Source organism: Trachurus trachurus (assembly GCF_905171665.1).
Source record: "Trachurus trachurus genome assembly, chromosome: 3".
Taxonomy (NCBI): Eukaryota; Metazoa; Chordata; class Actinopteri; order Carangiformes; family Carangidae; genus Trachurus; species Trachurus trachurus.
The window spans coordinates 37,603,569-37,618,904 of NC_139893.1; the positions used below are offsets into that span (position 1 = coordinate 37,603,569).

Below are 15,336 nucleotides of genomic sequence, written 5' to 3' on the forward strand. Positions count from 1 at the left end.
ATTCTAATATATTATTATATTTATATACATATAGATTTATTCTAACATGATTACTAATCTTTATCTCTCTATAGTCATATACATATATTATATATATATATATATATATATATACACAGTATATATATTAATCCAGGTGTGTCTGACCTCACAACAATGATCAGGCACACCTGGATTAATCAGTTGGTCCAATAATGTAAGACAGGAAATAAAGGAGCTGGTTTATTTCAGGAAGTACTGGAGCTGTGCATAAAGCCCATTAGTCGAATAATCTAAAGTCGAGATTCAACAATCTGACTGCGGCGGGGACTGCTCATGGATCTATGGAACAGCTCCGTGACACCACTGTGAGACTGACGGCCGGTGAGCTCTTTGGGTCGGGGACGGGGCTCACAGCAGCACCCGCTAATCGTTGAAAACAGCAGTGATACGAGCTTTCACGTCGGAGTCTCCAAACCACAAACGTCTGGAACAACATCGGAAAAAGTTGCTTTTGACACAAAGCGACCTGCCGTGCCGTGTAAAAAACAAAAGAAAATTGACAGTGAGTGAGTGTCACGACTTCCTGTATCTGGAACCTTCAAATTAAAAGCTCTATAGCCTTTCATATACAGTTCAGTCATACTGATTTTGACGTAATTTTGACAAGGCACGGCTCCAAATGTTTGTTTTGTTTCAAAGGAGAATTCCGGTCATTTTTGACCCCTAAATCGTTGTCCTGATGGTCGCCCAGTGTAACTATCAGTTCACAGAGCGCCTGCTCTCCCCGCCACAGAAACAAACACTTTTCCCTTGTTGTGATGATTTCTTTACAAAAATAAACGGTCAGAGATATTTTGGACATTACCACTGCACTGCTCAACCATTTATTTTTGTAAAGAAATCATCACAACAAGGAAAAAGTGTTAGTTTCTGTGGCGGGGGGAGCAGGCGCTCTGTGATGGGATAGTAATGTCTTTCCAGGATGTTTCAGAGTTCGGCTATCTGAGGTGAGTGACTACATGCAAAAACATAAAGTTTATACTGTTTATACTGTACACTTAATGTGGTGTCTCTAAGGATTCCAGTCATGTACCATAGATATTTGATTGTTTTTGAGTGTTTGTTATGGTTAAAAGAATTGCCCCCATAGGTTAGTGTTGTAACTCCGGTTTGCCTGCATCAATTTTAGTCACGTTTTTTGCTCCAACCAACACTGGGTGACCATCAGGACAACGATTTAGGGGTCAAAAATGACCGGAATTCTCCTTTAAGGCCACAACATTACAGTGGTCTTCCAGACTTCAGAGTTATCTACCAGCAGTGAATGGTTGCCTGTTTTCGATTTGCCAACACACTGTCTTGCTGGATGACACTTAATTGACTTGTGGCAAAAACTGGTTAAACAATCATGTGTGGTCTTGCAGTGGAGGAGGAGCAGCAACACAGCAGGAGCTGCAGGCCTGTGGCCATTAACTCAGCTCCGTGGTTAATGTGCGTGCGGAGTGTTTTGGTATTCAAGACGTCATTTTCCAGACTGATGCGTCTTTTACTTCAAACATCATGATCCGACCAAAACAAAGCCGTCCTGGTACCATAACAACCGGATGCTTTTGTGGCACAGTAAGAAGTCTTCCAGGTCCGACTCATTGTTTTTGAGAACATTCGGAGCAAATGGGCTTTTCCAATATTAGGCAACTGCACTGGAGAACTTCCAGCTTTCCAGGTCACGTGGAAACCATGTAGAAGTTTTCTCTCATATCATCTGGCTCCAGTGATTGTGATGCAGTTAGAGCCAGTCGACTGGAGTGACCTGACTCGTGTGTGTGTGTGTGTGTGTGTGTGTGGAAGACAGATGAGGCTGTTAAGAGACCTATCCTCAGCACATTCCCTTAGCTAGATTGTGAAACACACACACATACAGACACACACAAAATATGGCGAAAAGACAAGTCCATCTGTTAACAGACACCGGGGACGGGAGTGGAGGACGCAGGAGGAGCAGAGGAAATGAGTTTGGCAAACATGGCAACCGTGGAGATTGGTGACTTTATCATTGAGACAAGGTTTCACTTGTGTAATAAACACTATTTGTGCAAGTGTGTGTGTGTGTGTGTGTGTGTGTTACCTGTCCAGAGAAAGGGGGTCGGTTTCCTGACCATGCCACCTGGCCTGGGTTGAGCTGTCTGGAAATCTGAGCTAGATTCTGATTGGATGAGCCTGATGGCTGAATGTCGTTCACACCAGGGACATGGATCACAGAGGAACTGTATACACAAACAAACAAACAAACAAACAAACACACACAGACACACACATGCATACTTTGTCAGGATACACTACTCCGCAAAGACACTGAACTCAACATTTTCCACAATGCCTGCACCATGTACTCTGTTGTCAATATACTTAATTACAGACTATGTGACCTTATTCCAATTCCCTCTCCATCACATGCCTATCAGACTAGGAAAAAGTCTCATATTAAGGGAAAAAAACAGAAACTCAAATGTTAAAAAAAATAAAGGGAACACTTAAACAACACATCTTAGATCTCAATTAATGAAATATTGCAGTTTAAAGTCGTTATTCAATAAATAGTAAGAGTGTGTTGAGAACAAAATAACATAAAAATGATCAATGTAAATCAAAATTATCATCCCAGGTTGATTTCACACGGGTGTGATATACTTGGAGTTACAATGTGTTGTTTAAGTGTTCCCTTTATTTTCTTGAGCAGTGTAGTTTCAGTATAGTTTGTAAAGGTCCGCAGTTATGGAATGATCTTGACAAAGACCGACAAACATCTTCAACTGCACTTGTTTTTAAAAAAGAGATTGAAGAGACAACTGCTGCTGAAATATGCATGATTGTGTTGTAATTTCTTTTTTTCATGTTTACAATTTTATGTTTATTTTTGACTGTTGCTGACCAGGCTATTTGGTACTTGTTAGGATTTGTTAGGATTAGGAGTTCTCTTTTTCTTTTTTTTCTCTCTCCTTTGGGGGGGGGGGGTTATGGGTTGTATGTGAGTGTGTGAGAGTGAAAATGTAGATTACCCTGTAATGTGAGAATGTGAGTATTGGAGTGTGAGTGTTGGAATATGTATTATGGAATGTTGTATTATGTAGCTATGTGTATGTCTGTGTATGTATATTTGTATGTCTTCTCCTTGTGTATGTCTTCCTGTCAGTCTTTGTGTCTGGGCCCCTTTTAAAAGCTCTTGAGCTTCTCAGGGTATCCCATTTCACATATGAAATCACAAATATTTTAATGACCTTATACCTTTTCTATATATGTGAATAAGGATGATGATGATGATGATGATGATGATGATGATACACACTGCTATCATGACAAACATCAGAGCAAGTGAGTCCACATCACTGACACACGCACCTGAAGCTTTTTCCGGAGTGTCCCTGCTGGAAGGGAGAGCTCTGGGAGTAGAGCTGCTGGCCTCCAGCTGTAGAGGAGGGAACCATCATCTTCTTATCTCCCGCTGCACATAAACACAACGGGGTCAGCGTAATGGAAATAACAGCGGAGACAGGTAATAAAAAGAAATATGAAGCTTCACTTTCACTCTGTGTGTGTGTGTGTGTGAGTGAGTGTGTCGTACAGCCAGAGATGCCGGTGTACATCTCAGCGAAGCGTGGGTCTCTCTCCTGGGAGAACAGGGCTTCTGTCTTGTCGATGTTCTTCCCTGCCTCATGGACTCCTCCACTGCTCACACTGGCCACCGGTACCTATAGAAGGGTGGGGGAGGGGGGGTTTGAATCACAATAAATCTCTTGCAGTCATTCACGCAGCTCATGGAGCTTCAAATAAATTGCACAAAATCACATCCGTCTGCAAAAAAACGTTACATTTTTCATGTTTTGCAGGATGTTAAATCAGAAGTAAGCGATATTTTTGTGTTAATATAAGTCTTAAATAGTTCTATCTTCCGACAGCAATCACTTACATAGAGTGTTTGGTCTGAAACACGGGTCTGTCAGTCACTCTGCTCTGCTCTGAGCCGAGGAGAAAACTTTTCTCGTATCCTACAAGTTTTATCCAATGAGGAGAGAGAACGGCATGCAGGGCTGTGTGTGCAGCCAAGGGATGCGCGTGAATGTGGTGACGTAGGGACGAGGACCAATAGATCCATGACGAGGGCGGGGGCTGCTAACTCCGTCGGCTGACAAGAAGTTATGGTGCGTTCAAGGCAGCCCGTAACTCGTGTTTTTCCGACCTGTGAAGTCATACCAGTTCGATCTGGTACGAGTTCACGGGTCAGAAGTTACGAGTGGCCGTTATAGTGACTTTCACAGGTAAAACAGGTCGGAGAAACACGAGTAGGTTGCCTGGAACGCTACAAAGTCGTAAGTCGTGACGTGAAGCTGTAATTTACGGTTTCAAAAGCCTGCCTGGAACGCAGCATTAGCCAAAAACACCGGATCGCTTACTTCTGCTTTAATACAAGGTAATTTCACACACAGCTTTCTCTGAAGCTTTCCGGCTTTCAGGTTAGATGATGTAGTCATTACATCCACTTATTTCAACTAGACTTCCTAGAAATCTGAAGGCAACTTAGAGCTCAGGAGGGCTGTAAGGAGGCTGTAAGGAGGCTGTAAGGAGGCTGTAAGGAGGCTGTGATGAGGCTGTGATGAGGCTGTGATGAGGCTGAGAGCAGTGTGTTACCTGGGAGAGGTCGTAGGCGGTCAGTCCATCTCTCTGGTGAACCTCCAACTCTGCCTGCTGCTGCTGCTGGAGCTGCCTGCAACGACACAACACAACCCGCCACGTTTACTGTCAGCATCTCAGACTCCACATCACTGACTCCCCCATCTGCATTCATTTTAAATATAATGTCATCTGATGACTGTACAATAACCCTCCCGTAGATGATGAGTAATTCTCAGAAACAGTGGAATACACACTGACATCAACCAATGAACTCAGGGAAAAGAAATGCATTAAAACATCATTCACCCATTTTTCACATTTTTCTAAGATTGCTATAGTCTAAATTTTGTTTTCGAAAAAAACATCATCTGTGAATGTTTTCCATTATAGTTTCCATCAGAAAAATAAGCCCTGGTTTGAATCATGGTCCCTGGGAACGGAGAGTGCACACAGTGCGAGAGGTTACTGATGCATCAACTCAGCGTGACGCTGATATTTCAGTAACAATTTGGGATAATTTTTGGAGAGCTGACTTTGGCTGATGCTTTTATAAAAAATATGAGCCTCCACATGAGGTACACAACAGAGATGACGCAGATTCTGCTGATGGCAGCCAAAGAGCTTCCTGAATCCTGACTGAAATAAAAACTACATCTCATCCGATGTCAAGTTAAGTGAAGAGAGAGTCAGGACTCCGTGGATGAAGGAGTGTATCAAACGACTGCGAGTCCATCTCTGAGATGACAGGCGTGATGAAGGAGACGGTGCAGTTAGTGAACAGCTGTCGGTGCTGCTTGTAAATCTCTGGCCTTGATAAAACATTTACAGACCTGGGCAGATGTTGGTGGAGTGAGACATTAATTTGTGAGCACAAGTTTCTAATTCTGCGTTTATGGAATAGGATACTAGGATTAAATCGTAACAGGATTGCAAGAAAAATCTTTGAGTGGGACACTCTGACCAATGGGGCATGGGATAGGGACATATATGACATCTTGCTGAGAGCTGGATATGAAGACCATTATTATAACAAAGAGAAAGTTGAGATTAATGTATTCAAAGAAATTATTTTTCAACAAAGTAAAGATAGATGGGCATTAGATACTTGGGGTAAACCAAAACTGCGTACTTACTGTGAAATAAAACAGGTATTTGGCCCAGAAAACTATGTTTTGTATAATTTGTCTAAAAAGAAAAGATCCCTGTGTGCTCCTATTCTTGGTCTTCATATGGAGACAGGCAGATATGTCGGCACAGCAGAAGACGATAGAATTTGTAATTTATGTGACATCCAAGAGGTGGAGAATGAAATGCATTTTGTGTTCTACTGTCCTTTCTATGACTCTATAAGACAAAAATTGTTTAGTAAAGTAGATCCAAATAACGAATTTGTGTGGTTGGACGATGCTGAGAAGCTAAAACTTCTTTTTCATTTGAATATTTTTGCATTTTCTTTATTTCTTGAAAAGGCTTGGGCAATGAGACGAAGAGTGATATATAGTTGAGTACTGAAAGTAAACTTAAATTGTTTATTTATGTCACACCTGTGTGGCAGGTAACACCAACAGGAAGGACTGTCTAGTTTTTGTTTTTTGTATTTGTTATTGTGTCTTGTAATCTCATATGGGATGGGCCACAGTGGTGGCATGACACGAAAATAAAACATTCATTCATTCATTCAATTCTAATTCCACAACACCTGCATCACGTTTATATTCACATGCAGCAGCTACAGTTACATTGTTATGCAAATTATTTATCGGAGACAAAAAATACTATAGTAGATATGAAACAGGTTTTTATAGAAGCCCTGAAAGGTAAGAGGGGGAAAAAAAATCTTTCTGTAGGTTTTACTTAAGCCTGAACAGTTTTGATGGAGTGTGTGGATGTTTAGTTCCTGGCTGTGTTTCCAAATGGCTCAAGCTCCACCAGGTAAATCACCAGAGCTGGAGACAGCCTTTTTTTTATTTAGTCTTTCACACAGCTCACAGCCTCTGTCTGGGAACAATAATTATTTAAGCAATATATCACGACAGGCCGTGGTATATGCTCATTATACCACGGCTAAGGGGCGTTGTTCGGCCCGACGCGAAGCATTAATTGCAGTAGAAGACTCTCTGCACTCCTCCCGTTAGCAACGCCAGCCCATAGCCCTGCCCAGAGACTGGCGTTGCTAACGGGAGGAGTGCAGAGAGTCTTCTACTGCAATTAAAGTACTTAGGGGCTATTTGTAGATCATACAACCCCACTTTAAAAAAATGCTACTATCCCTTTAACTGCAATAAAACCAGCCAGGAATTAGCCTCTGCAAAGGCTGATGTTGTGCTTACAGAGGGCACAACAAGTCTGTCAGGCACGGGTATAGACTGGACTGGAGCAACCACCGGACACATCAGCAAAACAATTCAAAGCTTTCAAATTCAGCAGCTAACAACTTGTCATGTCACTGAGCGGACTGTAGAAGGTGGAACGTGTTACATTTGGTGACCAAACCGCATCAGTTCTGACTTGGACGATGGGAAAGAGGAAACTTTTTTTCCATTTGAAGATAAGCAGGCTCAAACAGAAACCTTATCAGAGCAGCGGGGGCCAAACAGCCGTGCAGGACGACACGTACTCCCTGGGCCTGGAGTCAATTCATTTGAATTGTAAAATTAATTTAACAATCAAAATAAGCAGAACATTGTTAATAAATGACAACATTTTAACTGAGAAGAGCAGACGGGAGGTCTGAAAGATTTTGGGAATTTATGATATTGCACAACAAGATTTTATAATTGTATTTTCTACAGAGAATGGAATTAAACTAAATATGACACATATTGCCAGTTACACAGCAGAGACACAGCTTATTTTAAGTGATCACAATGCCATGAGTTCATCATGTCAACTATAATTACAGACAACATATAACGCCTATACATCAAATTATATAGTAGTAATTATCTTACTAATCATTAATATAATACTAATAATACTATCTATATTAGATTACCTAAAAATGAACTTGTTTTTAGATCATTTTCACTTGTTTCAAACTAATTTTCGATCGAAATAAGTAGAAAAATCTGCCAGTGAAAGCAGGTTTTTTGTGCTTGTAATAAGAAAGAAAAACTTGCTCCACTGTCAGATTTTTCTACTTATTTTAAGTGGAAAATTTGCTTGAAAAAATGTAAGTGTCTAAAAACAAGTTACTTTTAAAATGATGAGTCTTATTTTAAGTATAATTAGATTTATTTTGACTAGAAATAAGACAAATATTCTTGGTAAGATTTTGAGTTTTTGCAGTGTACAATGGATAAAGACATCTGCTTTGAACATGACAAGTACCATTCAGTGACAGTGATGCACTCTGATATGGAGTCTTGTTTCCTTGCATCTGACAGATGTGGGTGCAATATGTTCTCTTCCTCTGGTTTTGGTTCTGGTCTTAGCCACATTCTGAACATAAATCTGGGCACGGCTTCTGTGATGTTGCCCACAGGTTCCTGCGGAGTGACACTGAGGCTCAGAGTGGGCTGCTCTGCTGTCACCGTCCTGGCAGCGGCTGACTCCTCCAAACTCCCGGCTAATCGCTTTTCTTGCCTCTGTTTTCACTTAACACACAAGCAGACGCTCTGAACTAAAATTAAATCCAGACCGACAAATTCTTCCACATGCTGTTTTCAACCAGTGCAATCATGGAAGAGCTGGTTGTGACAAAATACAGATTCACTTGTTTGGAATTATTTTGGTTTTGAAGTTGAATAAACCAGGAGCCAGGAGACCTAAAGTCTGAATCCTAAACTGATGAGTGTTTGGTGATTTTCCCTTGTTTTAAAGACATTTTAATATCCGCTCGAAGTCAAGCAAAACAGCAAAACTGAGCTTCTTTTGGACACGACTTTGACTACCAGGCAAAAAGACAACCTGTTGCTGCTGCTCTGCATACAAGACCTGGAGGATAAATCTCCATCTGAGAGTAATAGGGCCCGAAAATGCAAACTCTGTGACATGTTTTTAAAGTACTGTGGTGGCACACACTGGCAGCAATGACACAACAAACCTTAAGTCTGAAGAACATTTTAAAGCCCTTCTCAACTCCCTTAAAGCAACAAAAATCTGATTGCCATCTGTGGACCTCTACCAACCTACAAAAGGCATACAGAAAAATTCAGCCCTCTTTTCTACCTTAACTTTTTGATTTTAGTTCTTAGGCTGTTTTTACTTTTCAATCAAACTATAAAGTACTTTTATATAAAATTTGATTGATTGACAAAGTTGTTGCCACCGCAGTGTGCGTTCAGATGGAAGATGAAGTTATGGACAGACAATATTAATCTAAACTTAAACTTAGGCATTTCCAAAAGGAAAATGTGTGTGAATGCTGAATACAGTTGAATGCTATTGCTGAAACAATGCTGAATAAGCTGAGGAAATTGCTAAATCAATGCTGAAAAAGCTGATGCTATGACTGAAAAGTATAACTTGCAACCTGAGAGATGAATGGCTTTAGAAGAGCATAAAGTAGCAGAAATGTTAACATGGGAGAAAATAATGTTAAAAATTCTGCAATCCAAGCTGAACAGTTGATGAACATAGCTGGAGATTTAAAATAGAACTTGTAAGCATCTGCACTAACTGAATTTTTATGAATTGTATTTCTTTTATATGAGAGTGTATATATATGTGTACATGTATATATGCATATATATAGGTGATAGTTTGTATATGTGTATATATATATAGGTATATTTTATTTTATACTTTATTTTACTCTTTTATATTATTGCTACATCTGTCTGCATTAGCTAAGCACTTTCTTTTAGAATGTTGGAGCAGTTTGGAGCAGCTGACAGATGAATTTCCTTTGGGATTAATAAAGTATCTATCTATCTATCTATCTATCTATCTATCTATCTATCTATCTATCTATCTATCTATCTATCTATCTATCTATCTATCTATCTATCTATCTATCTATCTATCTATCTATCTATCTATCTATCTATCTATCTATCTATCTATCTATCTATCTATCTATCTATCCATCCTGCAATCCAAGCTGAACAGTTGATGAACATAGCAGGAGATTTAAAATAGAACTTGTAAGCAGGAGGTTAAATTACGTATATAATGTGTAAGGTGAAGATTGAATTTCCTGAAATAGAGAAAAGAGCCGAACAGTTGAAACAAAAACTGTTCAAAAGCTAAACTGTTGAATAATAGAGAAGCCAAAGTCATGACATGAAGAAGCGCTAAATACTGAAGTCTTCATTATGTGAACAAACACATTGTTGAAGAAGTTTCAAAATTCCCTTGAATTAGCTGAATAGATTGTTTAAGCAATGCTGAAATAGCTTAATCAATTACAAAAACATTGTAAAACTGAACTGAAGATAAACAAGTCCAACAAAAGACTGTTGTGTCAGTTGGTACTGCAGTGTGTGTTCAGATAGAAGATGAGGGACAGTGAAATTACAACCCAACCCTAACTGTTTGTCCCTGTTTAAATTGCTCTTTAAAGGTTAATTATTTACCAAGTTGAATTCTGAAGGACCCAAAATCAACCATACGTGATGGACTCAGCCAATCGCTGACAGCTGATATATCACCCAGTCGCTCAACCCTATAATGCATGTCCTGTGAAGCACATGAATACTTCCAGGGCCAATACATCAACCTGCTTCCTCTGTAGTGAGCAGACTGCTGCATAGAACCAGAGGATGCTCACAAATGTGACACGATCGTTCAAACATGCAGCACCTGAGCACACACAGATGTTCACTGTGCACACTGAGCTGCTGTTGCTGCTGCTGCTGCTGCTGCACCAGTTCAACAGATTAATGTGCACTTTCAACAGGATAAGGCCTGGAGTGCTTTCACATTGGACAAAACATAAACGACTTAACATGTGCACGCATGCAAGACCCGTACGAGGAGGCGGCGCTCAGACACCGACACTGCCGATGTGGAGCAGAACCTGCAGAAAAAGCCATCTGCTCCTGAACTTTGTAGTTTTCTGATAAACGAGATTCATTTTTTTTTATAGCGAGCTCATAAATCTCACACATATTCTGTTAATACTGCGCCTGAGGGAGCTGCTGGCAGTGATTCATGCTGGTAACAAACACATCCACACACACGCAGCCCACGTGACTGAGAGCTATTAGCCGTGTGTTTACATTAGTAATTGGTTGGGCTCGCTGCCGTCCTCGACCGATGATGACAGCTGAGTGCGCGTTCACATGAAGGGATGTGTTCTTCACACCGGCTCACGGTGCAAAAAGCACCGGTGCATGATTGACTGGTATTTTCCCGTGAGGCACTGAGCCCGTTTCTTTGACCACGCAAGTTTGGTAACTTAGTGACTCGGTGACTGTTCACCTCGGAGGGAGGAGGAGCTCCTTCCTATTGGTCCGCTGCATGCTGCAGGTTAAATGCTCACTGAGGATTTGGGGTCTTTTTTTTGTAAAATCATACATATAGATACAGAATATCATAGCAAGAATAATGAGATCAAAGACTAGACCAGGACCCCCTTTATAAAGTTGTTTTTTTTTAAATATTATTTTTATATTAAACTGGTCCCAGTGCCTTGTATAAATGTACCTTGTTATTGTGCATTTAATAGTAAGCTTTTCAAATAGGTTCATATATTCCATATGCCATTTATAAACTGACTTTGGAAACTGATACCAATGCCAATTTCAACAATGTCTTTCAATTGCATGTTAATCATGCAGACAAGGGGCCCTAGTTTGCTGGCGCAGCGCAGGTGGCGCAAGGTAGCGCAGCTGGTCTAATGCAAGTTTCGACCAGCGCAGCCTAGCGCAAAGTCAGATTGGGAGATTTGTAGATCGCGCTGCGCTGAGATAGGCGTGGCCGCGCAGCAGGGGGAGGCGTCACAGATTCAGCTTGGTGCAGTGGAAGTTTTGTGCGAAAATGTCTCGCCGAGGTTGCGCTGAAAGCTCGCCACCTCCAACCAGGTCTACTCTCAGCGCAGGGCGGAGCGCAGCAGGTGCAGTGCAAGTTTGGCTGACTGACCTGCAGTGCACACACGTCACCAAGACCTCACAGGCAGATCTCCACAGTTCCAGACACATTTCAATGCAATAAATATCCACAATAACCACTATTTAATGCAACTAATGGAATCAACACGTGAATTTATATCTATATAGATTGTCCCGTCACATCTGACGTCAGATCAAAGCAGAGATCAAAGGCTGTCAGCGCGTAATGGAAACTCCACCTGAATTAACACAGCAGGGACGAACTGGCACTGAAAAGCAGCTGTGGATGTCCCAAGCAGGACTGAGGGTGGATGACTGCATGTCGCTGCCGTGTTGAGATACCACTCTGCCCTTGTGATGATCGCTTTATTTATTTATTTATTTACTTATTAATTCATTAGCGCCAGCGACCACGTCGTCACGCAGCCGTAATGAAAAACAAAACACAAATCTTCATCTCTCTTAGTCCACCACAGCCTCGGTATCAGATAGTCAGTATATAGCCTACTACAGTATACTCTCTATCACAGAAAAAAAAGAGAAAAAAAGAGACGGACAGAGACAGAGAGAGAGAGAGAAAGAGAGAGAGAGAGAGAGAGAGAGAGAGAGAGAGAGAGAGAGAGAGAGAGAGAGAGAGAGCGTCCTTTACGCGGATTTCATCCGTTACGCATGGTGTTTGTTTATGTTGTGATTACACCTCTCATCATCTTGCACAGGGTTTGAATAAATGTGAGTTTCTTTATTAGTTTATTAGTTGTTGTTTCTTACATCGGGCAGGGGTTCTCAGTGTATCAGATCAAACCTGATTAAGGATATTTGTATTATTATTAGTAAACTCATTATTGGTCACTCTGAGCTCGGACCTCCGGGGAAACAGCTGTTTCCTCCGGGGAGAGGTTCGGCCTCTGGCGTCGCTGTTTCCTCCGTCCATGTCCAAGTATAAAATGACAAACTTGCAGCGCGCATCGCCCGCCGCGCAGTTAAAGGTGAGGAGAGGAGCTCATTTGATTGGTGAAGATCTGACTCGGCTGTGTCAAACCCACTCCACGCCTTTCTCTCCTCCTCCTGTCTCCCTCCCGCCCTCTCTCCTCCCTCTTCGCCGTTTGCGCCGGTGGGAGGGACGAGGGGAGGGCTTGCGCTGGTCTAAGTCTGACTGCGCGGCCCACCAATCTTGCGAAATGGACCTGGTCCACGCCCCGTTGGCGTGGCGAAGCTGCGCTGAGGTTAGACTTCGCGCGGTCTACGAGACTAGGGCCCAAGCTGTTCAAATTAATTTGATTGACTGATTGTTTCTATTTTATATATCAATGAAAAAAATATTTAATAATTATCTAATCAGCCATAAATTTTGTGACCCCCCCTGAACAGAAGATTTGTTTCTCGATGCTTCATTTACACCAACAGGTCACAATGTAAAAAAAGGTCTATAAATGTCTGCATATTGCAAAGCAGCAGTATAAGCACAGAAACCATAATATTATCTTTTTCATAAGCATACCTTTTACAGTAATCAGTTTACTATAAAAAACAATTAACACATGTGCATGAAAAACATTTAGACAAACCTCTATAATAATGTTACACTCTGCTCCTACTTTACTGGGAGAAAAAAGTTCAGTAATCTCCACTAATCTGGAGACGTCCTAGTCTTACTCTAAAAAAATCAGTGTAACTAATCTAAAACTATGACATAAGTCTGTTGCAAAGTATCGCTGAAAGGTCCATTATGTTGTTATGATTAATTATTTTACAGTTTCTACTGCACATCAGCGAGCTTGTTGGAGATGGGTGAAGTGACAACAGTTGACATGAAAGCTCATAGATCAATCTTCTGTCCAAAGAAACAAGGCCAAAGGAGAAACCTCATGTCAAGTCTTCTATCCCTTGTAGTTAAACCTGGACAGTAGTCACCTTAATCATTTTTTTAATGAGTTGTCAGATTTTTTATATATATATACAGTATATATACTGTTCGATCAATTTACGAAAACAATTCTTTATTATTAATTCTAGTGCTGCTTCTTTTATGATCATGTATGCTGTGCTGTTCTGTGGCTTGACATTTAACTTTAACTTGCTGCATGGCTAGAGCATGTCTGGGAGCTGTGGAGCTGAGGTGTGCGCATGCTGGAGTGAGTGTGTTTGTGGACTGAGTGAATGAATGTGTTAATGGACTGGTGGCTGCAAACTGAGGTGCCCTCCAGGATAAATAAAGTTGTATTGAATTGAATTGAAAAATAAAAACAAGCTTTCAAATAGAATCAGTGGAACGGTGGAGTGAAATCTTTTATAGTTTTATGTTTTCAATGAAGGGAAACTTTAGAGCTACTGACGGTGAGCCAGAGCCCATCAGCCCGAGGGACAGAGCTCAGTAATGCTGCTGTGGCCCGCCGCTTGGTGCAGGGTTGATTGTGTGTGTGTGTGTGTGTGTGTGTGTGTGTGTGTGTGTGTGTGTGTGTGTGTGTGTGTGTGTGTGTGTGTGTGTGTGTGGCACCTACTTGACGTTGGTGTTGGTGCAGATGATGTACTCGATCTCATCAGAGTACGGGTTTTGGAAGGTGAAGCTGCTCGTTCGGATCAACATCCACTCCCTGTTCTTCATCCGGAAGCGGTACATCACAGACAGAACCTGACCCTTCAACTTCACCACCTGCACAGAGGGAGGGGGGTCAGCCATTAGCAAGATTAACCATCAGGTCTTAAAGGGATAGTTCACCCAAAATTGAAATGAATCATTATCTACTCACCCTCATGCCGAGTAAGGGCTGGGAGAAGTTTCAGAGTCCTCCGTGGCTTCTCTGAGTTACAGGGGGTCTCGGCGTAGCAGTGCATGTCCATATAACGGTTGCAAATGGATACCAACTGTCTTCGTAACAAAAAGACACACCAAAAAACATCCAAATACCTCCATGATGCTCGTATGTAATGTCCGTCTTGTATTGAAGCCCCGAAATGCGAAATTGTCCCGAAAAAAATTAAATAAGTCTATATTTCAAGCTTGTTTTGTAGCGGAAGCTTCTTGAAGCTCCTCTTCCCTGTTTGTCAAATTTGGACAAACTGGGAAAAGGACAGACCCTGGTTCGTCCTTCCGCTACAAACAAGCTTGAAATATAGACTTATTTAATTTTTTTCGGGACAATTTCGCATTTCGGGGCTTCAATACAAGAGGGACATTACATACGAGCAGCATGGAGGTATTTGGATGTTTTTTGGTGTGTCTTTTTGTTACGAAGACAGTTGGTATCCATTTGCAACCGTTATATGGACATGCACTGCTACGCCGAGACCCCCTGTAACTCAGAGAAGCCACGGAGGACTCTGAAACTTCTCCCAGCCCTTAGTCCACATGAGGGTGAGTAGATAATGAGTGAAATTTAAATTTTGGGTGAACTATCCCTTTAATTACGAAGGTGAGATTGAAACAACAGCTCCGTGCTTCATCAAAATAACATTTCCTCCAGGTTTGTAGTTGAGACTTTTCCAGCGTGTTCATCTGGGAGTGAAACATTTGATTAGCTGTGAGGTTATCAAGTCCATATTAAACCGTTTCAGCAGAGCAGCACAGGGGAGGAAACTCATTTCACAGCTTGTCAATGAAACAACTGTATATTTATTTATTTAAACTGGGAGATTCTTGAGAGTGAAGCCGTTGTTTACAATGGCGTCAAGTAGACAGATAAATATACCTGGT

At 41.3% G+C, this 15,336-nt stretch overlaps 1 protein-coding gene across 1 annotated transcript in view; it reads right to left on the bottom strand.

The window, feature by feature from the left end:
- arnt2 (aryl-hydrocarbon receptor nuclear translocator 2) overlaps positions 1-15,336 on the bottom strand; it is a 108,627-nt gene that overhangs the window by 13,037 nt on the left and 80,254 nt on the right. The window contains exons 12-16 of the mRNA XM_083995467.1: positions 14,144-14,295; positions 4,666-4,741; positions 3,602-3,728; positions 3,379-3,481; positions 2,108-2,246 (exon numbers count right to left, since the gene is read on the bottom strand). Of these exons, the coding sequence (XP_083851593.1) occupies positions 2,108-2,246; positions 3,379-3,481; positions 3,602-3,728; positions 4,666-4,741; positions 14,144-14,295 (597 nt within the window). The remainder of the gene's footprint in view (positions 1-2,107; positions 2,247-3,378; positions 3,482-3,601; positions 3,729-4,665; positions 4,742-14,143; positions 14,296-15,336) is intronic.